Here is a 25,348-nt window from a genome sequence, read left to right on the forward strand (position 1 = left end):
AGGTCAGGACAACTGGCGATGGCCCGGGATGCAATGTGAGACCTTGCCCTTTGTAAGCTAAGGTCTTTCCCAGGTCTGTTTTTCTGAGGCAACACCCATTTTGTGATTAAGGCTAGGTAAGAATTGAGGTAAAAGATAGCCTAGTTTACCTTCACAAAAGAATCAGTCAGGGAAGGGAAGACCCTCAGAGTTCCTGGCCTGAACAGAAACAGTTGCTATTTACCACTACCTGTGACTGTCGCCAATAGAAATCAGAGATATTTTCATATCACATTACATTTGAAAATTGATTGAATGTTCAACATGGCATGCCTGTTGCCTTGTGTCAAAGAACACCTCACAGTTTAATGTTCTTACTAAAGCTAAGCAACTCAGATCTATACCCCCTACACACACACACACACACACACACTCACACACACACACACACACACTTCAGTGGTCTTCACACTGATATATTTTTTAAAAATAAAATTTATTTGGTCACCTTAACTGGGGCAGAGAAGAAATCTCAGTGGCTCATGGGCAAATCACATCAAATGTGGCATATAATGCATATGTGTGTTTTGTGTTTGTGTTTGTGATTTGATCTTTGTGGAGGACTGTTTGAAACCCATGGTACCACGTCTTTGAAGAGTACTGAGGATTGGGTGGGGTGGGGAAACCCTTGCTTTTAGGAAGTGGCTGTGACTAGAAGAAGTAACTTTTAATGGAACTCTAAAGAAGAAAGCTAAGTTTTCTTATTGTGATATCTTCCTAGTCCTTGATCGTTTACTGATTTTGTCGATTGAAAAATAAGTTACCCTACTCATTTATTTCTTGGGTTTGGGAATCTTATTACAACAGCTGCTTGGATGCCAACTTGCCAAAAGTTCAAACCACTGCAACGAATCAGAAATGACACACAAAATTGCTGCAGTTCTGACAAATGTGGTAGACATTTTATATAAAAATCTTTAGTGACAGTGTTTTTTGAAAGATGAATGTAACTGTAAAAGATTTTTTGCTTTCTTCCCCCCACAATAAATATTCCAAGAAGACTAATACGTAATCTGTTAGTGCTGTTGAAATGATGTGTAACTTGGGATTTTAGATTTTGTGCATACCAAATGGTGGGAGAGCCACCAATCAGTGCTTGTTAGGTCCTGTTAGCCATTGACTTCCCTGGGAAAGAATCTGAAAAAAATGTTGATGTTTGAACATCATCAGGATCCAATTTTGTTCTTTTTTGTCATTTTGTGTTGCTTTGATTCTCAGACCAAGAAATCCAGTCTTTAAGTGCAATGAAAGCAGCATCATTAAATGCTTCTGGATTACTTGAGGGGGCAAGAGACCTTAATAATTAATATTGAACTTTGGTGGAAAATACTATGTACACTAAATTCTGTTTTGGAATGGGAAAAAGTAAAATTTAGCTCTAACTTGCCTACATTTTAAATGTAGTATCTTTTAATTTTATGTGTTAAATACATATATTACTACATTACAATTTTAAAAAATATTCTGATAACTATATTTCAATATAATTGATCTCCTTTGTACTCATATGTATTTTATTTTTTGCATTTAAGAAAATTATTCTGAGAAGGGGTCTATCAGACTGAATCCCCATCATAGATAATTTCCTGAGGCAGTGAAAAGTTAAGTGACTGGCCCAGGGTCACACAGCCAGTATGTGACTGAGGCATAGGCATGTCTAAGGGAAGAGGGAAGAGCCAATGATCATATTCGACCCAGGCACACCTAAGTCATTCTTCATGCCAATCATTTTTGTGCCATGAACCTCCTTGGCAGTCTGTTGAAACCTATGGACTCCATTTCAGAATTTGCTGTTTAGTCATTCAATTGTGTCTCACTCTTCATGACTCGATGGACCATAGCTGTCCATGGGGTTTTCTTGGCAAAGATACTGGAGTGGTTTGCCATTTCTGCTCATCATTTCTTATGGTATCCCATCAAAGTAATATACCACAACCTGTTTGGCCATTCCTGAATTGTTGGGCAGCCTCTCAATTTCCAATTCTTTGCCGCCACAAAAAGAGCTGCGATAAATACTTTCGTACTTTTTGTAAATCTCCTTGGGATATAGAACTAGTAGTGGTATTGCTGGGTATGCGCAGTTTTATAGCCCTTTGGACATGATTCCAAAATACTCTCCAGAATGTTTGGATCAATTCACAACTCCACCAACAGTACATCAGTATCCCAATTTTTCCACATCCCCTCCAGCATTTGTCATTTTCCTTGAAAGTCAAAATTCTTCATATTATTTTGTCTTATGTTCTTTTTCTTTCCTCCTTTGTTTTTTTAATTTTAATGTTTTATTTTCCCCCAATTACATGTAAAAATAATTTTAACATAATTTTTTTCCAAATTTTGAGTTCCAAATATTCTCCTGCCTTCCTTCCCGCCCTCCCCCATTGAAAAGACCAGCAATTTGACATAGGTTATATATGTCACAATTTATTTAGCCATTACACTATCAGTAGGTATCTGCTGTTTCCAGTGATTTGTGGAGCTCAGGCTCTTGTGTTCACTCTTCCAGCCCCATATTTGGACTAGCAGCTGGATTCCTCAAAGTGTGGCTACTGTACTCCTCAGGGTTCCCCCCCGAAGAGTTGGGGAGGGGGGCAGGTTTCTAGTATTATCACTCATGGGCCCATGTGTTCCCTTCAGTGTCATTCACCCTGTTAACATCTTCCCAATATCAAATGTGCAGTTGTTATTTTTCTAATATTCATTAACAAACTGGCACCTATTACCTTTCACCATTTGGATTCTGTAACGACAGAAGAAGCACACAAACATCCCCCCCCACCAGAACAGGGGGCATATTCTCACCTCTAAATACCCATTTGGTCCCCGGGAGACAATGGGAAACATCTTAATGGCTTGTGAGTGGGTCCTCCTTTGTTTTCAAAAGCATCAATTAAACTTGTCAATTAGAGTGTCGCGTCAGTTTTTCCTATTAAGTTTTTACTTGGCAACCTAAAAAAATAATTAGTGAACTAATTAATCAACCCTTTTGTGAAATCTTGCAAAATGAGGCAGCCCAAAACATAGCAGACCTACTAATTTTTTACCCTCTTAATGATTGGTGTCATTTGCTGCACAATTGACTTAGCAATGGTAATTAATCCGTGTCGGAATCCCAGGTGAAGGTGGTTGTGTGAAGCTTATTTCTCCAGACAACTCAAGTCACTGGTGTTTGCTATGGGAAAATTTCCCCAAAAAATATACTTTAAAAAATCATTGACAGAAACAAAAGGATAGTTGGGCAAAAACCTACACAGGTCTCGGACCATCTTTGATGGCACAAAATATAGCAGTAGAATCTTTTTGTCTTTCCTTGAAAATAAAACGGAAATCTTCATATTGGATAGAATCTTCTGAAACAGGAACGCCATGTTATCATTCAAATGTACATTTGTCAAGGTGACATTTCTCTATAGTAGGTTCATTGTACTCTCTGTGTTATACCGAGAAATGAGCAAGTTGACTACCCAAGCTAATTTTAAATTGTGGACTTTATTAGCTATTAACCCGCGGCTGCCAGGGATATTCACATCCAAATCAAGCAGCCCCCATCAGGGGTTGAGCCAGGGTCCACATAGGGAGCATACAGGACAGGGAGGGGGACGGACCCCCGAAGCCCGGCAAGAGGAAGAGGCCCCTTGGGGGGGGCTGGTCAAGGACACCCCCCTCCCTCCGCGCAGACACGACAACGCTCCTCAAACCCTCTCACAATGGAGGCCTCCAGAGACACGATCCGAGGGCTGGAGCCTGAGCAGCCAGACAAGGGTCCTGCCAAGGAACCTGGAGTTCTCCATGGCCCAAAGGGTTCCACTACCCAAATGGCAAAATAATGTTCTGCATTACATCTGCTACCCAGCATCCTTCTTTGCCGCTTAGATTTCCCTCTTGCCTTCGTAGTTGGTGTTTATTGAAAGGTAAAGTGGTAAAAATACTAGACTGGCAATTAGGAAGACCTGGGCTCACATTTCACCTTGAACACTTCCTAGGCAAGTGATTCTGGGCAAGTCACATAATCTCACACAGCCTCTGATTTCTTCAACTGTGAAATGGATACAATAATTCCAGCAGAATAATCTCATGGGTCATTGTGAGGCTTGAATGAGATGTGTCCTAAACATGTTTCAGACTTTAAAGTTACCTAAAGGTCAACTCTTACTATCATTTAGGGAAAGCAAAGTAATATCTAATTGTTACCAGCTCTGCTTCTTAAAGCTTTGAGATTGCAACTTGGCCAGTTGCTTGGGTGCCTGGGTATCAAGGAAAGCTACAATGGGGTCCAAAAAGTAGCATTTATCTTAGCAAGTCATGGTAGCAGGGGATCCATAGAAATATTCTGTCCAATACTCCACAAATGAAGAGTCCTCAGCACCATGTGATGAAATCGTCAGTACTTATTGGTAGTAATTAAGGCTGATAGCAAAGTTCCCACTGGGAGAGAGGAAAAGTGTTTGTTTCGGGGTCAGGGGACCTGGGCTTAAATCTCAGCTCTGGTCCCTTTGGAATCCAGTGTCCTTATCTATAAGATGAGAGAGTTGATCTAGACAGGCTAAGCCTAGATCCCTTCTAAATCCAGAAATCTATGAACTCATCACTGGTAAGAAGCCTACCAATATCACTGTTGTGCATTTTGACAGCTCATAAATTTATAGGGAGATCGAGGACATGTTTCACTTGTAGTTTTGCTCTCTGAAGTTATTTGGTGTTTTTGTTGTTATTCAGTTGTTTCAGTGACCCCGTTTGAGGTTTTCTTGTCAGAGGTACTGGAGTGGTTTGCCATATAAGTGACTTGCCCAGGGTCACAGAGCTGGTAAGTGTTGAAAGCCAGATTTGAACTCAGGTCTTCCTGTTTCCAGTCTCTGTGCTCTATCCACTGTGATGCCCTCCCTTTAAAATAAGGGATCATCTACTGATATTCAATATTATTTTGGCATTTTCCCTTCAAACATTTTCCTGATATTTCATTCACAATTTCAATATCCTCTTGGGATTTAAGATAAAGAGTGCTGGACTCAGAGGTTCTGGATTCAAATCCTACCTGCTTGATGTTTGGCAAGTCACCCGGCCTCCCAGGCTCAGTTTCCTCAGCTGTAAAATGCCAGGGTTGGACTCGGGTATGCTAGTAAATATTTAATGACTAGCTCTCCAGGGGGAAAAAAGTGTAGGACCAACACACTCCTAAGTCTGACACTACATCATAAACATTTTCTCCATAACTTTCTTAAGTCTATACAATCAAAAAAATACCAAAAAAAATATATCAAGCCTTGAGTTGTAATGTTTGCTGATTCCAAGGGGTAATGCTCACAATAAAAATTTAACAACTGGCTCTCCCAAGCCAATATGAGTTGTCTCCAGCACAGCAATGATTGGACTCAATGACCTCTAAGTCTCCTTCTGGCTCTCCATCTATGAATCTAAGGTCCAATGGTGGGAAACACAGTGACTGTCTTCATAGCTCAAGGCTTAGGACCATCAACCTTAGAAATCATCTGGTCCAACCCCCTCATTCTATAGATGAACAAACTGAGACCTACAGAGGTTATGTGGCTTGCCCGGGGCTACTAAGGGAATAGGTATTAGCGACAGGATTCAGAGCCAGATCCTCAGACTCTAAGCCCGGAGCAATCTCACTGTATCATACTACGCCTTTGCCAAAATCAGTTCTCATGTGTTTTTATAACACAAGGTCTATATTTAAACAAAGTTCTTGTATATTGCAGAGGAAAAAAGTTATTTCATGAAATGAATTGTAGATTTACCAATATAGATGACTCAGTGACGTTGACATCTGTTAAGTGTACTTACTAAAAAGCACAAGAGGAAAGTATTTATCTTCTCAGAGAGTGATGTACAACAAAACCTGCCACCATAATTCAGCTCCATTCAGTTTAAACCATTTGGCAGAATGTGCCAGGCACTGTGAGAGAGTAGGAATAATAAAAGAACAATAACAAAACATTCCCTGCCCTCAAGGAGCTTACATTCCTTTGGAGGGACAGCAATGTAAGATCATGGATTTAGAGGTGGAAGGGGCCATCTAGTTCAATCCCTCTTCCGATAGATGAGGAAATGAGGACCATAAAGTGAAAAGGACTGACCACAATCACTTAGAGGTATAGGTAAGATTTGACTCCCATGGCTACAAATCCATCACTTTTTGAACAGCCTTCTCCCTGCCATCATCAGAAACGTTGGCAAATATGCCCTCACATCATTTTTAAAGGTATTCCTTTTGGGGGAGGGAGACAGAAGCCTCCTTCCCACAGCAGGAAACTAGACCTGTAGGCAAATCCCCTGGGATTGTAAGAGTCCAGTGCTTGGGGATGGATGATAAAAGGGAATTGAGAAGTGTTGGGGATCTGTAAGGATGTTGAGGGCCACAGGCTGTTCGTGAGGTCTCACTGATGGGCGGAGGAACCTCTCGGGTGCTGATCCAAGAGCAAAGGTCGCCTGGTTCGATGCTCCATTCCATGGATCTTTAACAATCTTTAACTCCCCTAGTTATTGTATGGTCATTAGCAGTTTATCTGGGATTGGAGTCAGATAAGTGTACAGGACGTGCATGCACTGTTCTTAGCACAGCATGAGCTCTACGTCCTCGTGACTTGAGAAGTTCCTGTTACTTTACTACTTAAGTGAATGCTTTGTTAAAATTAAACGGACTTGCTTCCAGCTTGCCTCCCGCCTCATCAATGCGCATTCGAGATAGAAGGTTAAGCTGGTCTTCTCCCTTCAAGGTTAGTATAGGATCCTTACTCTTGTGGTGAGCTGAGCTAGTCTTACGACAGAGAAGCAAGTGGGACAAAAGGGGAAAAGACGCAAGCCGTCTGGTAGATTTTATTTCAACTAATTAAGTTGATTAACACAACTAAGATTATTTTCACACTGAAGGAATGTAAGGGTTAATAATTCCCTCTGAATTTCAGTGCACTGGTACAAAGCCCATTCACCCTGTCCTAGGTATGGTTGGCAGGAATGGGGAGGGGGGGCTGAATTTAGGAGAAGTAGATCCTGTTCACCCTTAAATAGATGACCCTTTGATTCCTCTTCATTTACCACATTATACCAGGAGGAGGCATATTTTGTAGATTTTTCTCTGGGGATTTCCCTTCCCAACAAGTCAAGTCAACAAGCATTAAGAGCTTACGGTGTGCCAGGCATTGTGCTAAGAGGCGAGGGTCCAAAAAAGGCAAAAACCAGTCCCTGTCCTCCAGGAGCTTCCAGTTGAATGAGGATACAACATAAAAACAACTATGTAAAAGTAAGATACATGCAGGATAAATCGGAGAAAACCAACAGATCAAAGGAACTAGCATTCACATGTTCCATTAAAGTCAACGAGCATTTATTAAGCACCCTAGCACCAGGGATACAAAGATTAAAAAAAATAGAGCTTGTCCTCAAGGAGCTCACAGATTAATGGGAGAGACAACATAAAAGCAAGTATAGACAAATGATACAGACAGGATAAATTGGAAATAATCAACAGTGGGAAGGCAGCAGCATGCATATGTTTTGTTAAAAGTAAATGGGCAGAGCACAAACCCTGGAGTCAGGAAGACCTGAGTTCAAATCTGGCCACAGACACTTGACACTCACTAGCTGTGTGACCACTAGCTGTGGGCAAGTCACTTAACCCTATTGCCTAGCAAAAAATAAACAAACAAAAATAAAAGTAAATGAGCAGACATGTACTAGCTGTGTGATCTTGGACAAGTCACATAACCCTCTTGGGTAGCCAAAAATAAAAGTAAATGAGCATTTATTAAGCACCTACTGTGTGTTGGGTCATGTGCCAAACCCTGGCCATACAAAAAAAGGCAAAAGACAGTCTGCTTTCAGTCTAATGGGGCAGTCAATATGCAGCCAGCTACGTACAGACAAGATATAGACATGATAGATTGGAGCTAATCCTCTCCCCCCAAAGTGGCTGAGAGAACACTCAAAGAGAACCAGATGGATCTACTATAATTAAACTTCCAAACTGAGTCCTTCCTTTTACAGATGAGGAAACTGAGTTTCAGAGAGGTTACCTGTAAAGGGGCCTAGTTGACATCGGGGCTCGTTTTCTCTTCCTTTCCTTTCAAATGAATGCTGTTGTCTCTGGGTCTCTGCAGATGCTAAATCACCCCTGGACGCTGGCTTTCATAGAGGCAGACTGGCACCCTGGATTTCAGCCCCATGGTCAGCTCTTAAAGGGGTCCTGTCCCAAGAGCTAGCAATAGGACCTAAGACTGAGGAGTCAGTCCAACCTAACTACTATCCTGCCAGATGGCAAGGGCAGTGGAGACCGAGAGATTGCAGTGATTTGGGACAGGGGAAGGTAGGGAGGCGTAATGGTCATTACAACTTTACTTGTCATTGTAAAGCACAGGGAAAGAGTCAGTGATCGTGGTAGGAGGAGAACGTGGGCGAGGATAATGCAAGACTTGGCTGCAGTAGCAGATTCTCCTCCCCATCCTCATTCCTCCTCCCCTCCCTGCTCCCTACCCTCCTCCCCATCCTCCTCCCCCTCCAGTGGCCAACTCCTAGGACTGAGGCCTGGAGGGGTGGCAATGGGCCGGGGCGGGGCGGGACGGGGAAAGTTCAGCTTCTGCTGGGGCGGGGAGTCGGAAGGGGGGGGTGAGATAAAAAGCAGGTCGGGGTGGGGACCGTCTGAGAGCAGAATCCGCGCGGCGCTCGCTCTCTCCGTGGTCTCGGTCCCCGCAGTCCCCTCCCCGCGAGGGCTGGCTCAGGGCATCCCCTGCAGCGGTCGTCCAGCGGGGCCGTGAGTCCGGAGCTATGGGCGCTGTCATATCTGCCCTGCTGGTGGGGGGAGGTCTGGCCGGTGCGTTCTTCGTCTGGCTGCTGCGGGGCGAGTCCGGGAACCGGGATGCGGGGACCGGGGAGGAGAGAGAGTTGTCGCCTGAGGGGGTGGCCGCAGCAGCCCCGAGGGGGGACGGAGGGGACGGAGGAAGGGATGGCGGGGGCTCCCTTTCCCCCAAACACGAGCAGGGGGCCCAACTCAGGGAGCAGAGGGGCGACTGGAATGTCAAGAAAGCAACCGGAGGTACGTGTCCTTCTCTTGCCCGTACCCCTTATTTGGGTGTTTGACAAATCGTTAAGGAGCCGAAAGGAAGCTGGAGATGGGTGGGAAGAGGGGTGCACGGTGTGGACACACCCCTAACTTTGCCTATAGCTGCCCCACTCGGTCTCTATTTTTCCCTGGGGTACCTTGCGCCTGGGCCGGCCTGAATTGTGGATCGACTGGGGGCCAAAAACCCCAACCCTCCCATTCTTGACAGGCAGCGAGGTCCGATGGAAGGAGTCAGAGGGTCTGGAATCAAATATTGGCTTGGTCACTCATTACCTCTGTGACTTTGGGCAAGTCACTTCATGCCCCCAGGCCTGGCTTTCTTCATCGACAGCAGGAGACGGGGTGGAATGGGACTACAGAGCATTTAAGATCTCATAGAGTCTTCATTCCCCTTTCCTCATAAGTGTCCGCCACCCCTTTCCCGGTGCTGCTTGACTGGGGATGGGGTGGGGGTGGGTTGCCTCCCCTCCTCCTTGAACCCTGGGCCCTGAGAGGCCCAGCTCAGGCTGAGCAGAACCCGCTTCACGCGCTCTTCTCCCTTCTCTCCCCACCCATTGCTGTACCCCTCCTCCTTCCCCAAGCTAGGCAGGAGAGCCCAGTAAGCCCGAAGGACGGTCCCGCCCCATCCCTTGAGGCTGGACATTGGTTTTGGGACCTTTAGTGAAGCTGCCAGCTCTTCTATAGGTTTGACAACTTGGGGGAGGGGGTGCAAAATCATGCAAGCTAAATTTGGGAAGGAGATGAGTGGCAATGAAGGCCTGTGCCTTCCCAGGGAACTCTTGGACAGTCCCACTCTAGAATTCTGCAGACACCCCACCCCCACCCCCACCCCCTCCCCGTGGCAGTTAGCTCAGAGAGACTTCTTAGTCATTCATTTCAACAAACATTTGTTCTCAGAACCACAGTCTGAAACCCTTTCAGGGAATCCTAGAGGTCAAAACTATTTTAATAATATCATTAAGATGTTAGTAAAATAATCTTCCTTTATACAATTGTATATGAGTGACCTGGGATTTTCTTCAGGAACTTCAACCAAAATAAAATATTCGTGCAGAGGCAGATAGGAGAATCCAGCTGTATTCTATTAAGCCAGGTTTTTGCAAGGAAATGTAAAACAAAGCTATTTTTCTCACTAAATTTTTTGGAAAAATAGTTGTTTTTCATGAGATGTTATTTATGTTAACATAAGATGTTATTTTATGTTATCATATGGTGCTATTTATGTAATGGGTTTATTATTTTAAAATTAATATTTTAAGCATTTATTAGTTTTAATTCCTAATGTAAACATAGTGATCACCCACGTAAATGAAAGGTTTTTGGGGTCCTCAATAATCTAAAGAGTGTAAAGTAGTCCTTGATAATTTTTTTTAAGATTGTAAAGGGATTTTGAGACCAAAAAGTTTGTGAATCACCACTGCTCTAGTCAACTCAGGTGGTCTGGAAAGAGCCAACTGGCTATTTGGGAGGGGATATGGGAGTGGGCACAGGGAGAAATGAGATTGTAGTTAGGACACCTAGGTTTGAACCCCAGCTCTGTCACCTACAAACCTTGTGTCCAGGGACATGTCAGTTTCACTTTCTGGGTGGTGCTCTTAATCTGAAGGGGTTAGACCAAATAAAGTCTGAGGCCCCATCCACTGAAAATCTTGTGGATGAGACTATCCCTACTGGTGGATTAACCACTCCTGCGTTCTGTTTTTATGGTCAAATGTACCTTTGTATCGTGAAAGCAAGGTGCTGGGGACAGGGGCCGACAGTGTGCTCATCTTCGGAATGTGCCTGATCGATTTTAATTATAGAGTTTTCTACACTGTTACTTTAAACTCTTCTGTTCCTATGTGGATTTTTTTAATCTGAGCCTCTGATTTCATTGGTGTAGGCAAACTACTTCTGCCCAATACCTATTGGCTACTGCTCTGCAATTTATAGTCTTGGAAAGTTGCCTAGGGCATAGAGAGGTTAGACATGTCCTGAATCACACAGCCAGTGTGTGTCAGAGATAGGACTTGAAAGGCAATTCCATCCATTACCTTGGCCTTTAGCCTCAAAAAAGAATAGGGTAGCCTCCCATAAACATGCTCAGGTCTATCCTATCCCAGACACTCTAGCTAGGATTCTGTGTCTTTCTAACCTTTCACTTCTAAAATCCTTCAAACAATCTTCCACATTTTCCATCCCTGTTTCCTTACCACCAACTCCCTTGTCGACTCCCTTTTACAAGATGGCTTTCTAAGCCATTTTGCTGAAACCGCCCTCTCCAAAGTTAGCAATGATCTCTTGATTGCTAAATCTGATAACCTTTTCTCAGTCCTCATCATTGACTTCTCTGTAGCTTTTGCCACTGTTGACCACTCCATCCTGCTGGACACTTTCCTCTTTATTTCCAAGGCACTGCTCTCTCCTAGCTCTCCCATGTGTCTGCTGCTCCCTCTCTGTCTTGTTCACTCTACTTTGGTTACTGGCCAGGGCTCTGCCCTCGACACTTTGCTCTTCTCTTTCTACTTGTGCTCTTGGAAATTTCATCGTTCACCCATTCCCGGGGTTCAGGTATTTTTATGCAGATGTATCCCAAATACATGGGCAGCTAGGTGGTGCAGTGCATGGAGCACCGGGCTTAGAGTCAAGAAGACCTGAGATTAAATCTGGCCTCAGATACTAACTAGCTGTGTGACCCTGGGCAAGTCACTTAACCCTATTTACCTCACTTTGCTCAAATGAACTAGAGAAGGAAATGGCCAATCTCTCCAGTATCTTTGCCAAGAAAACCCCAAATGGAGTCACAACTAAAAATGACTGAACAACAATCCCAACTTTTTCCAGCCCTATTTCCAGCCGTAATCTCTTTCTTAAGCTCCAATCATACATAGTCAACTTTCTGCTAGATAACTCCTTATCTAAAATGGACACCTTTATTCAAAGGTGTTAAGAGGCTCAAATAGATGATGAGTGTGAAACACTTCGCAAACCTTAAAGTACTATATTAATGTTAATAATATTATTATTGGCCTCCAGTCTGGCGATGATCTCATTTGCTGTTTTCTACCGTATGCCTGGTGAGCTCAAGCAACTGTTTATAGAGCAAATACAAGGGTGTGAGGTAAATGTTTAACAACTGTGCTGGGTGTTGGGGGCAGGGAGGGAGATGCATATACACGCACTTCTAAATTTAATTAGCATTATTAACACTTTCTCAAGCATAGACAATCAAACCTTGATGTGTAAGATTATTGATTTCTGGGCTGTGAATGCTCTCAAGCCCAGTGGTTAGAGCTGGCTTCAGCATAGAGCCCTGTCTTTGTCCTCTCCCTCCCTACCTCACCTTCCCAATCTCCCAAAGCCAATCAGTTGTCAAGTTTTGTCAATTCTACCCCCCACCCCACAACTTTTCTTGTAGGATTCTCGTGTCCACTCACCATCTCAGTTCCCACCCCTCATCAATTCTTACCTGGGCTATTGCAACAGTCCTGTAATGGGCCAGCATCCTCTGGCCTCTGTGTTCCAGTCCATATTGTGCCAAAATAAACACCCCAAGTCACAATCTGAGGGTGTCACTCAAAACTCTTCAATTGCTCCCTCTTCAGTGCCGATAGCATAAAATCTATGCTTCTTAGCTTGGCTTAAGTGGAAGGCTCACTCCACACTCTGCTTCCAGCTCCATTTTGAAATTTATTTTTTATACTACTCTCTTGCAAACTTTATATTCCATCCAGACTAGCCCCTGAACTCAATGTTCCACCTCCTGCCCCCTTTCATTTACACAAGCTGTCCCCCAGCCTAGAATGCTCCCCCTCCTCATCTCTGCCTCAGAACTCTTGCCTTCCTTCAGAGTGGAGATGACGCTTCCTCTCTGTGAGATCTTCGTAGATTCTTTGAGCTGGTAGCATGTCTTTCCTCCTCAATTTTCATCACATACTATATATATATGTATGTATATATGTTATATGTATTATAACCTCTTCCTTTCTTCCCCTTCCCCCATGTAAGCTTCTTGAGAACAGGGATCTTTTTATTTTTATTTCTGTATCTCCAGGACCTAGAACTTTGGTGCTTCATAAATGCTAGTCAAATTGAAATAGGACATCACCCTAAATCATATTACTTGTCTTCTCAGTGGGTGGGGGAAGGAGAGAATTTGGAGCTCAAAATTTTGTTAAATGTTTTTTAAAAACAAATGAAATGATTAAAAAATTAAAAAATTAAAAGAAAGTCACCCTAATATTTTAGGAAACTTTAATTATGTTAGAATCATGGTTTTCCCCTGTCTTTCTCCCTCCCCAGATTTAGCCAAGGTACCTCTATCTTCCCCAAGGAAAAATAAAAACAAAACAAACCTGATATGTGATTTCAGGGTCTTAGAAAAAGGTGAGGGAGCTCTTAGAATTACCACAATGGTAGTAGAGAAGGAAATTGCCTTCAGTAAGGGTTAAGGGATATGCTTTTCTCCCAGTTGGCAAAATGCATTGACTATTGAAACCTGGCCGATAAGGTAAAGCACTCGTTTTGAAGTTCTTACCCAAATAATTTTGAAAGCAGAATCCAGTCTTTCTCCGGCCTTGACCTCTAACTGTCATTCTTCCTGCCTGTGGAACCACAAAGGATGACTTGCAATTAGCTGTTCTTTATTTGGGGCCGTGCATCTTCTGGCCTTCTGTTGGCAGGAGCGAGTATTGTTTGCAAACCCTGTCCTTGTTTGCTGATCTTTGCCTGGCAGGCTGGACAACCTCTGGCCCTGTTTGACCGCTGGGCCTTTTGGGTGCTCTGCCCTGAAATCAGCGACCTCTGTCCTCCTTGCCTGCCTACCCCACTAAGCTTCTTTTGTTGCATATAGGCAGTGGCTTATTTCTAGCTTTAGCTTTAGGGTTATAGCCTTGTTCTCAGCCAGTCACGGCTAGCATTTATTAAGCTAGTGTGCTAGCATTCTGTGCCAGGCAGTGGGCCAAGTGCTAGGTATACAAAGGAAGGCAAAAAACTAGACCGTGCTCTCAGGGGGCATGGATCCATATCCTGAGATCACAACATCACAAGCCAACTAAATAATACGCTTAAGATCATACGTCTCTGTTGACATAATGTCAACATTTTTTGTCATTGTTGTGGTTTGGTCATTTTCAGTCATGTCCAACTCTTGGTGACCCGATTTGGGGTTTTCTCGGCCAAGATACTAGAGTGGTTTGCCATTTCTTTCTTCAGCTCATTTGACAGATGAGGAAACTGAGGCAAACAGGATTAAGTGATTGCACAGCTAGTAAGCGACTGAGGCCGGATTTCAACTCAGGAAGAGTTTTCTTGACTCCAGGCCTGGTACTCTATCCACTGTGCCACCTGGCTTACAGATGAAGAAAAACTGATGTGTGATTTTGAAGACTTAGAAAAACTTTTAGGAGAACTTTTAGCAGAACTTTTAGGAATACCAAAGTGGTGGGTAAGAAAGCTATAATAGGGATTTCACGCTTTTTTTTCCCCACCCAGATAGAGGAAATAATTTATCCAAGGTCACACAGGTTGCTGGAACAAGCAGATTCAAACCAGGTCTTCTTGACTCCAAATCTAGCATTTTTTCCTCTGGACCAAATTAAATGATTAAACTGAGACCTAGGGAAGTTAGGGGCCTCCCTCAAGGTTATATAGCTGCCTGGTAGCAGAGACGGGATGTGAAGCCAGGTCCTGATTCTGAAGTCCCTCACTACATCATGCTGCCTTATTAATATCTGACTTTGTATGGGATTCCTAATTTTGCCAAAAGGCTAACCTGCATCTTTGATAATTGAAACCCTTTGGAAGGTAGTATTTTTCCATCTGAGGTTTGTTGATATCTGGTTATTTATCCGAGGCAGACTTAAGAACTTTCCAACAATTGTTGGTCATTTGTATCTAAGAGTTTTCACCTTTCCTAAATGAATCATCTAATGCTTGCAATGTTCTAATATTTTTTATCTCTCAGAGCATCACCAGGAAAGTAATGGACGTTTGGTGTCAGAGTCCAAACCGAAGAATATTTCTACCCAAGACATTGACAGTCTGAGACCAGGAGAGCAGCTCTATCCCGAACAGTCGCTAGGGACAGAATCTCTGACTCCCTCTGGGCTTCCTAACTCTGTGAACTACTCAGAAGTGGTAAGCAGTGAAAGCCCAGAACCTTCTCGAGCAGCAGATGCTCTAAAAGGACAGGAGGCATTCTCCCAGACAGCTGTGTGCTCTTCAGGGAAGTTCTCTTCTGACAGCTTACTTGTGGACAAACATGAAGAGCAGCTGAAAACTCGACAGGCTGCAGGTACAGATTTGGTTGATCATGAGGAGTGGGAAATGGTATCTGAGCACTCAGTGTGGAGAGATGCTGGTAAGGGCAAGAGCTCTGAGCCTTCTCGTACAGGTGCATCTGTGCCTGAACTCCAGATGTCCAGCCCAAACCAGGGACTAGACCATGGAAGAGACTCCCTCAAGGATGCCAAAGGTCAAGAGATTAATTTGAAAACAAAGAGAGTGGCAGCGGTGTTCCCATTATCTCAGCAAGTCAATGTGCAGTTCAAGGTTCATTATGTCACCATGTCTGACACCACCATTGTGGCAGTCACTGGAGACCATGAGATCCTTGGCAGCTGGCACGGTTACATCCCACTCCAGTGTGGCAAGGATTGGTTCTGGTCCAGATCTGTCCCCTTGCCAATGGATACAGCACTGAAGTGGAAGTTTGTGATCGTGGAGAATGGGAGCATTGTTCGTTGGGAAGAATGCAGTAATCGACTCCTAGAGACTGGGCATGAAGATGCAATTGTTCATAAATGGTGGGGCTGTCACTGACTGGTTTGGGGAAGCGTCAGAATAACTTTTAGGACTATTGTGGGGTTTTTTTTATTATTACTATAGACTTATTCCACAAGAACTCCAGGGTTATGCTCAGTAGCTCTTTTAGCCCCTGGAGTTTATCAAGAGTTATTGACTGCATTTACATGAAGACGCTGCTTCTGAGTGTGCCTCCTCCTTTCCCTTCCCCCACTCCATAGAGCTTTGTGGTGTCCCATCCATTAATGTCCTTGTGCTGGTCCACTGCTACTTCATTGCTCAGTTGCCTTGGCACAAGGAGCTAGCTAAAGGGTTCTGTTGAGTGGTCACAGTGGTTCAAACTTGTGGAGAACCAGCACTTCCTTTAAAGGTCGCCTGACTCGCTGCTAGTTTAGTGAATAATGATGACATCCTTTGGACTCTGTTTCGGAGTCAAGGAATACTTTTGTTGCCTTTCTTTGTACCTCTGCTGCCTGGTACAAATGCCTGTTGATTGATTGATTGATTGATTGATTGATTAATGAAGTGAAAGGGTCTGGTCTTCCAAATGTCACTAGCAAAGGCACGAAATATTTTAGGATAGCTTCCATAGGCTGAGGCCAACATTTGGAGCATTGCTTTTGTTTTTCGGTGTGTTCTTGGAGGGAGAAGAATGTATGTTTTCAGCTTAGTTCTCTCAATGACTGACAAGGTCATGGTAAACCCCCCCTGACTGTACTCCCTCTGGGGATGGGGCAGCAGAAGTAAGATGGGGATGCTGGTGGAAGTAGGTTCCCTGATAGCCTTTCCTAGAGAATCAGGAACTGCTAGGATGCCACATGGATTCAAGTGAGGCCCTTAAACCGTACACTTCTGGTGCCCCAATCTGGAAAAAAGACATTTCCAGCCTGGAACATTCAACATCTTTTATTTCCATCTTAGCCCTGTCCAACGTGTATGCAATATGTATGTTCATACTTATAGTTCTGGTGGGCAGTACTGGGGTCTATAATCACAATAGTAAGCGACCTATGGCAATACTTCTGTCCTGAGAATTGTGGGGAAAGTGTTCTTGGAGTTGTTGGAACTAAGGATACAATAAAGCTTGCTTTTTTCATATCTTTGACCATTGTCTGAAGAATCGTTGTCTCAATCTCAGTATGTGGATAAATTTGGAAAGAAAACACCAATAGTCTCTGACCAGTTATAAAACCAGAGGTGTTTGGGGGAGGTCTATGGTGGTGGAGAGTTGAAATCATATAACTAGCCTTTGGTGGTAGGGTGTGGGACAGGGGAAAAGCACTGGGACAGAGGGTTGGAATCTTAGGATTTTCTTATCCTTCTGCTAGGAGGGAAATGCAATCTATATTTGCTTTGGTAACTAAAAACAAAAGTAAATAGATTCTTTTTTAAAAATACTTTCAAATATCCCCTCTTTAAATAGAAATAAACAAAGTTTATTAGAGGAAAAAAGCTGGCTCACTTCCAAAACAAGCCAGCTGAAAACTAAGTTTTGGAAAGTTGGAATCCCTCAAGGTTATTTAGCTTTTCCTTAGTAGGTTACCAGCTTGAAAGTGTCCATGGGAATATTAACATTTTGATAGTGTGGTCAAGTTCATTTGCATGTATTATCTCATTGGGTCCCCATGTGAACCTTGTGATATTAAGCAGGGCTGATGGTCATCCTAGTGGAAAAGGATGAGAAAATGGATGAGAAGTAAAGTGATTTACCCAAGGTCACACAGCTAGTTAGGTAATAGAAATGGGGCCAAGATTTGGCTGGGGGCTTTCTACAATTTTGATTTTGGAGTCAGAGTGTTCTAGGATCCTCCGCCCTTTTCATTATTCTACATTGTCTGTCCTAATACTACATGGAGAGAAGGGGCGATTTTTGGGGACACTGATAACTTTTTTTTATATCACCCCAGCCTTAAAGAATTAAGTTCAACAAACATTTGAGATCTTCCTATGTGCAAGAGGCAACAATATCACAACATTGGGCCTGGCCTCGAGGAGAGAGGTGAGAAAAAAACTGCCCAAACTAGTTTGACTGAAGAGAGAATCCAGTGAATTAAGTGAGAAGGAGGTAACCAGGCAAAGTGCTGGGAAATATTTGAGGAGGGAAAACCTGATTTTATCTTGGAGGGTTAAGAAAGGGATCATAACTCTAAGGGGATGGGGAAGGGAGTGAGGATAAAGGATGGCTCTTTAGAGGGGAGGGTGTGGGAATAGGTTAAAAGAGGAATGTAGAAGGGGGTTTAGATTTAGGGGAATGGGGGGATAAGGGAGGTATTGATGCAGTGGGGGTAGGTTAAGTAATAGGAGGGTAAGGTAGCAGGTAGGAGTAAAGTAGAGGAGTTAGGAAAGATAGGAAAAATAAAGAGTTATGCACGTACATTAAAACAAAGATTAAGAGTAGAATCTCTTAGGGAAAGTCTATGTGTGTATGTGTGTGTGTGTGTGTGTATATATATATATATATATACATATGTGTGTATATATACACACTATATATATGCATGTATGTGTATATATGTATAAGTGTATGTATATATATATCAGTACCTATATACAAACATATCCAATGCTCAACTGTAGCCTTGGGGTGGTGGGTAGGGGAGTGGGAGGGGGGAAAAGAACAAAGTGAAAGTATACAGCAGAGGACAAAAGAAAACCTACAAGGAAGCAAAGAAAAGATGGAGAGCTTTCAACATAATGCACAATATTTAATATATAGGCTTTCTTGAAATGAAAAGTTATTGTTATATATTTTGAATCCTCTCCTATGTTCTGCTGTGCACACATTTTTTGTTTTTTATTATTTTATGTTTAAATTTACGATGTTTCTTTTTTCTTTTCTTATTATGTATTTAAGTTTTAGCATTTGTCTAAAATTTAAAAAAAAAAGAACGAAAGGGGTCATAGAGGAAGCAGGGCCTGAGAAGAGCCTTGAAAGGAAGACACCAGCACAGATGGGAACAGAGGGAGTTAGCTGCCCACACCTCCCCTCCCCTCTCCTTCCTTCCATTGAGGACCAGGCCTTACAGTTTACAGGGAAGTGGAGGCTCTTCTCTTGTCCACTTTTCAAAATCGCTTGTCATGATCCCCCTAGTCCTGGATAAAAAGATGCCCTTCTCCATAAGACCCTTCACCACGGATCCCATTCCTATTTTCTCCACTTGCTGCCTCACTCTGCCTCTCACATTCAGTGCCAGGAGCCCAGCAGGAAAACTACATCATACTTAAGCAGAACTTCCTCCCCAAAGGGAAGAGAGGATGTCCAGTCACCAGAATCGGAGTCACTGTTACTGCCTCATGTTTTCTCTCAAATTCAACTTACTTTCTCTTTGGGTCTGTATGTACTTATAGAAAAGTATGTCAGATTTTTTTGGGGGGAAGGATGTTTTTATCAATTGTTTTTACTTATATCATCTTAATAAATGCCCATTTTTTAGAAAGCTGATTAAGTCTGGTTGACAATGGAAATCAATCAATTACCTTAGTAAGACCCCCCTCAATGCATCAAGGCATCATTCTTTTAAAGTTCTGAGGGGAGAAGTGGCCAAGCTCTCCAGGCCAGACCCTGCCAGTGCTAATGGGGGTTAGGAGAGGGACCCCAGGACCTTTGCTACACTCCACTCAGTGGCCCTACTAATAAATTATTGTAATAAATGTTAACAGTAAAACTTAAAATCTTATTCAGCCCAAAGACCTTTTATCATTCTTTTTGAATAATAAAAGAAACAATACCTTCTTTGTGCAAAATTGCACCAGCTCTAAATCTCACCCTTACTTAGTACCCCGTACCTCAGTACCCCTCCCTCTGAATGGAGAGGGTCTTCCACATCAGAGACCTCCTCCTGCATCGTTCCCTTAAGGAGGGAGCCCAGGGCAGCCAGCCCATTGTTGTGGGCTGAGAGGTTGAGAGGTTGTGACCCCTCAAAGACTGAAGTACATGGGTCATCTGGAATGAATTCACAGACTTAAGCATTCTTTAATTCAAGGTGGCAAAAATTTATTGTTACGCTTTTCAGCGGGCAAGGATTCTTAAAGGATCCTGCGGCCTTAGAGAGGTACAGTTAAAGTTTATATAGGATAAAACACAATAAAACATGTGCCAAATATGCTAACTAGGGGATTCAGGGTGGGATTAGGGAGTGGTTAAGGAGTGGTCAGTTCTTAAAAGAACATGCACTTCTTGTACCTACTGCGCAGGCGTTTTACCCAGAGTTCACTAGGAAAAGCCCACAAGGGGGACCACAAGGAGGTGTAGTTTTAGGCCTGCTATGTCACTAAGTCAACCAGAGTTCAGGGTAACTGAGAGCTGTCCAGTCTGCCACCAATCAATGTCTTGTTAGACAAGATAGATGTAGGGAGTATACGTATGTCTAAAGTCTAGAACACAGTTAATGAGGAGCCCAGGATGTAGATAATGAGGTAGGGCGGTAGGATAGTATAGTAGTGGGTAAGAACGTCTTTATGACCCAGTGCAAAACCAGTTTAAATTAATAAATCCTTCAGGTGCTGTTTGGAACTGCATCAGGGAGAGAGATAAGGGTCTTGCTGGGGCCCACTCATGAGTAATTGCTAGGCACAGGGTCCTTGGGCTGGGGAGAAACTGTCAGGGACAGTGTTTCTGAGGCTAGAGGGAAATTGGGGTCCAAGTACAAGCACCCAAGCACCACATCACCATCATTTCCTATCTGTCTGCATGACTTCATCAGGTTGGGTACCTTTCTCTCTCTCTCTCTCTCTCTCTCTCTCTCTCTCTCTCTCTCTTTTTCCTCTTCTCTTCTTTCTGTCTCTCTGTCTCTCTGTCTCTGTCTCTCTCTCTCTCTGTCTCTGTTTCTTTCTCTCTCTCCCATCCCCCAGCTTTTCTCAGCTTTCTTTTGCTAAACTATGAATGCCTTGAGGGCAAGAATTCTCCTTTGCTGTTCTTTGGTTCTGCAAGGCTTTTGCCCTGTGCCAGTACTAAATAGGTGCTCAATAAACGTTTATTGACTGACTAATGTCGGCTGAGGAAACATCGCCCAGTCCTGGACTGTTTTTGGTATTTCACTACGTGTTACATACATACATTTCATTATTTTACAGCTGTCTCTGCCCCTGCGAAGCTTGGTGAGTTTGGGGAAATCTAGATCTCCAAGGTCCATCCTAACATTAAAATTCTATGATTCTTCTAGGATTTCTAAATATTGTATTGGCTTCCCCATAACTTTAACTCTCATAACCAACATTAATGTTTAGCAGTTTTTTCCTTTGAGAAATCATAGCCCAATTCTTTTTTCAATCTTTCAAGGCCCGGAAATCGAAGGAAATGGCAGTAACAATGAGTGCCAAGATGGGACTGACTAGGCTAAGCCTTTGTCATCTCTCCGACGTGTTCTGAAAGGGTTCAGCTGCTTCCCTAAGGTTTTCCTTGCTAGGCAGCCATTGATGAGACCAGGACTCACTGGCTGGGTTCTTGCTTCTAGAACCAGGTTCTCATTCAGCTTTTCATCAGGGGCTTTTGATGAATCGGAGCAAAGGTTGAAGCCAGAATGGAGTCAGATCATCCTGCCTCATTTCACCAGCTCAGGTTGAGTGAATCTCAGAAATTCAGTGAGCTAACTGAGGGAGGGCCTAGGCTGTGTGAAAAGAACCTTAGGGTGGCGTTCCATGGTCCCAAACAGGTACTGTTTTGAATGGGGAAACTGTATCAAAGTGAGATTTGAGGTGATTTTTGTCTCCACTGGTCAGTCAGTCCACAAGCTTTTATTCCTATGTGCCAAGCACTGTGCTAACTCTGGGGATACAAAGAAAGGCAAAGACAGGGTCTCAGCCCATAAGGAGAACACAAAATGTAAGTAATTCTGTGCGTACTGGATAGATAGATAAACAGACAGACTGAGAGACAGGATACAGACAGGGAGAGCAAGAGATAAATAGATAGATAAACAGGATATAGACAGATAGAGCAAGTGCTAGATAAACAGGATAGACAGACAGATAAACAGGATAGAAAGAGACAGACAGACAGACAGACAGATAGATAGATAGATAGATAGATAGATAGATAGATAGATAGATAGATAGATAGATAGATAGATAGACAGACAGGATAGACAGAAAGAGACATATATCACATGAAAATTAAAATCAGACAGAAGGCTTGGGTAGGTATGTATAGGCAGAAGGGCCCCAAAAGGTCTCTTGCTGAAGGTGGGATTTGAGTCAAGGTGAGTCTTGAAGGATGCAGGGTGCCAGGAATGAGAGTGTTCCAGCCATGTGTGACAGCCAGGAGAAATACATGGAGTGGAGCAGCTAGATGGTGCAATGGACCAGTCCTGGAGTCAAGAGAACCTGAGTTCAAATTTGGCCTTAGACACTTACTAGCTGTGTGACCCTGAACAAGTCATTTAACTCTGATTGCCTCCCGAAAAAAATTCATGGAATCTGGAGATGGAGTTCCACATTTGAAGAACAGAAAGAGGCCGGTATCTCTGGATCTCAGAGTAGGTGGAGGGGAATTAGTATAAGAAGGCTAAAAAGGTAGGAAGGCGCCAGGCTGTGAAGGGTTTAAAATGCCAAACAGAGGATTTTATATTTAGTCCTAGAGGTACTAGGGAGCCAACGGTGCTTATGAAGCCAGATGGTGACATGATTTGTGCATTAGGAAAATCACTGAATGGAGGATGGAGGGGGTGGGGCAGGAAAGCAGCTTGCGATAGGGAAGCTGGCTGTTGCAGAAGTCCAGTGGAGCAGCGCATGGAGGGCAGTTTGGCTGAAGGGGACTTTCTCCCTCCCTTCAATAAGGAGCAGGAAGAAAATTTCCCCAATGGTTCCTCTCTCTCTTTGTCCATTGGGGTTGGCTTTAGGGAATTACCTTCCCCCCGACTCTAATTCTCTTCTTTTCTCCCTTTCTTCCTCTTGAAGACTGGAAGGAATGGAAATTACCCGGGCCACCTTTATTCAAAGTTTCTGGGGATATCAGATAAACTCCCAGGTTTTTTTTAGCCCAGGTGAATGGTCTGTAGTTTCATATGTCCTTTCCCACTGCTACTTTCAGGAGCTTGTTAATTCAGATTAATAAAATAATATTAGCTCAACCCCTTGTTAAAGTAGTCAGTGACAATTCGTGCCACAGATAGGGATCCCCAACTTATAAAAATATCGTGTGTATTTAAACAGCCAAAGGTTTTCTCAGTTTTCAATCTTTCCATATAATTAAAGACAATGATTCAGATCAATCTTTTATCTAGAAAAAGCCAGAAGTAAATTAAACAATAAGGAAGAGTTTAGCAAAGAGGAAAGGGGAAATGAGGCTTTAAACCTCTTCCCCTTCGGATGGAAAAAGGAGAAAGGAGATGGATGATTCACCAAACCTTTGGATGTCCTTGGAAAAGACCAAGCTCATCTTCCTAGCAGGATTTTCAATAAGTTAGGGGGGCTACTAGCAAAGCTTCTAGCAGCTCACCATTCAAAACGAATCCTCATGCAAAAATGCTCTCCATTGTTTCTGCTGGCCACTTACTCCAGCACGGAGATTTGTTCAAAACTTGAAATGGCCTCCCCCAGCCCAGATCCCATGATGGTTCAGCCTCTTTCCAGGCTGAGAAACCACAACTGCCAGAAAGCCATGCAGCTATTGGTATGATATAGAACTACAGCTGTCACCAAAAACCCTGCAGATGCCATTTGATCTGGGCAGCGTCAGAGTGCCAGGCCAGGGGAAGGATTAGGAAACAGTAGGAACACTCTAACAGTACCTGATTCAGCAGTTCGGGCCTAAAAATAGACTTAATAGACACTTAGCGGCAAACACTTCTTAAGAATTGATTATGTGCAGAGCACGGTCAAGAATGCAGGATTTAAATCAAGCAGGAAAGAATTCTAGTCCCAAGCTCTCCCCCTCCTTATCAAGGGAACAGTGGGAGGGGCAGGCCTGCCTTGGAAGGCCAAAACTGCAGCAAAATAGATCAATGTATCAGGAACAAAATTGGCATCGTATGTAGAGTTCCACACTGTATGCCCTCGACCTCCGAAGAGAAGTGAGGGGAGGGGCGTGTTCCAGCTCCTCTTTGGCACCAACCTCTTTCTCTGTGGTTTGGCAGTCCTCACTTTCATTTCTTTTCTGGGAATTGTTCTTTCCATTGGCATTGTGGTAGAGTTTGTGTAGATCATTTTTCTAGCTCTATTTACATCCCAGTTCATCTAAGTCTATGCTTTTCTGAATCATATTTGTCATTTCTTATAGAACAGTGATATGGAGGAAGAGTAGAAGGAGGGAAGAGGGAAGGAGGGAATAAGGGAAAATGGAAGGAAAGGAGGAAGAGAGGGAGGAAGCAAAAGAGGAAGAGAAGGAGAGAGGGAGGGAGGAAAGAAGGGAAGGGAGGGAGAAAGAGAGAGAGAGGGAGGAAGGAAGGATAGGAGAGGGGAAGGAGACATTTATTAAGAACCTACTATATGCTAGAAACTGTGTTAAGGGCTGGGGATACAAGTACAGAATAAATATAAAGAGAATAAATATAAATAAATAAAAGGCAGTTGGAGGAGGGCTCCAGCATTTTGGAGGATGAGTAAAAGTTACACATAGAAGATGGTGCTTGAAGGAAGGAAGTGATAAATGGAGCAGAAGTGAGGAAAGTATATTTCAGGCACGGGAGATAACCATTGTAAAGGCAGCAGATGGAGTGTCCTTTCTGAGGATCAGTGGCTCCTGAGTGAGACATGGGCCCCATAGCATTGATTGCTGGCCATGGTGCTAGTTCTGGATTCCAGACTGCCAGAAGACCCCTTACTTCAAGCCCAATCCATCCTTCTCCCATCATGAGAGTTAAACTCTCTACCCGTCTTCTGTTAAATGGAATAAGGGACTTAATTTTTTAAAGTTTAATTTCTTCTTTTTAGTGAATGAAAATCCACCTATTTCCCCCCTCACCTTCTCCAATTGAAAAAGAAAGACAAAACCCTTGTAACAAATATGTTTAGTAAAATGAAACAGATTCCTCCACTGACCAGGTCCAAATATGTCTCAGGCTACACACTGAGTCCTTCACCTCTCTATCTGGAGGTGCACAGCATGTTTCATCATGAGTCCTCTGGAGCCATGGTTTGTCATTGTACTAATGAGAAGTTGTCTTTACAATATTGTTACTATATAAATTGTTCTCCTGGTGCTGCTTACTTTGCTTTGCATCTGTTCGTAAAAATCAAAAAAAAGGACTCAATAGTTTCCGATCAACCCCATCAATAATTATCATTTGGAGAATGCTGGAATATATCACTGTTTCAGAACATTTGTATTTTATTTTTCTTCATATGGATATATTATATTCTGTACTTTAAATCTCCCCAATGTATGCATAGTGTAACCTACATCCTTGCACAGTGTCATCATCACTGGGTACCTTCAAAACCAACATTCTCTAATATGGGTCAATTCCTACCACTGAACACTAGTTTTCTAATACTAACTTTAAAAGAAATGCAATA

At 43.1% G+C, this 25,348-nt stretch overlaps 1 protein-coding gene across 2 annotated transcripts; it reads left to right on the plus strand.

Annotated features, from left to right (window-relative positions):
* Nucleotides 1–8,666: 8,666 nt before the first annotated feature.
* Nucleotides 8,667–17,000, plus strand: STBD1 (starch binding domain 1). 2 transcript variants are annotated; one of them, XM_020988434.2, is made up of 2 exons: nucleotides 8,667–9,085; nucleotides 15,057–17,000. In XM_020988434.2, exons 1-2 carry the CDS (start codon nucleotides 8,818–8,820, stop codon nucleotides 15,911–15,913), a joined length of 1,125 nt encoding a protein of 374 aa, XP_020844093.1. In that variant the 5' UTR covers nucleotides 8,667–8,817; the 3' UTR covers nucleotides 15,914–17,000. The 2 variants fall into 2 exon arrangements, with proteins under 2 accessions (XP_020844093.1, XP_020844094.1); XM_020988435.2 differs by having other exon boundaries at nucleotides 8,668–8,863.
* Nucleotides 17,001–25,348: the final 8,348 nt, after the last annotated feature.

Source organism: Phascolarctos cinereus, unplaced genomic scaffold (assembly GCF_003287225.1).
Source record: "Phascolarctos cinereus isolate Bilbo 61053 unplaced genomic scaffold, phaCin_HiC Scaffold_9;HRSCAF=440, whole genome shotgun sequence".
Lineage (NCBI taxonomy): Eukaryota > Metazoa > Chordata > Mammalia > Diprotodontia > Phascolarctidae > Phascolarctos > Phascolarctos cinereus.

Coding starts and splice junctions, on each gene's coding strand:
- STBD1 (XM_020988434.2), top strand. CDS start 8,818: ATGGGCGCTGTCATATCTGCCCTGCTGGTGGGGGGAGGTCTGGCCGGT. Junction 9,086..15,056: donor TGTCAAGAAAGCAACCGGAG/GTACGTGTCCTT, acceptor TTTATCTCTCAG/AGCATCACCAGGAAAGTAAT.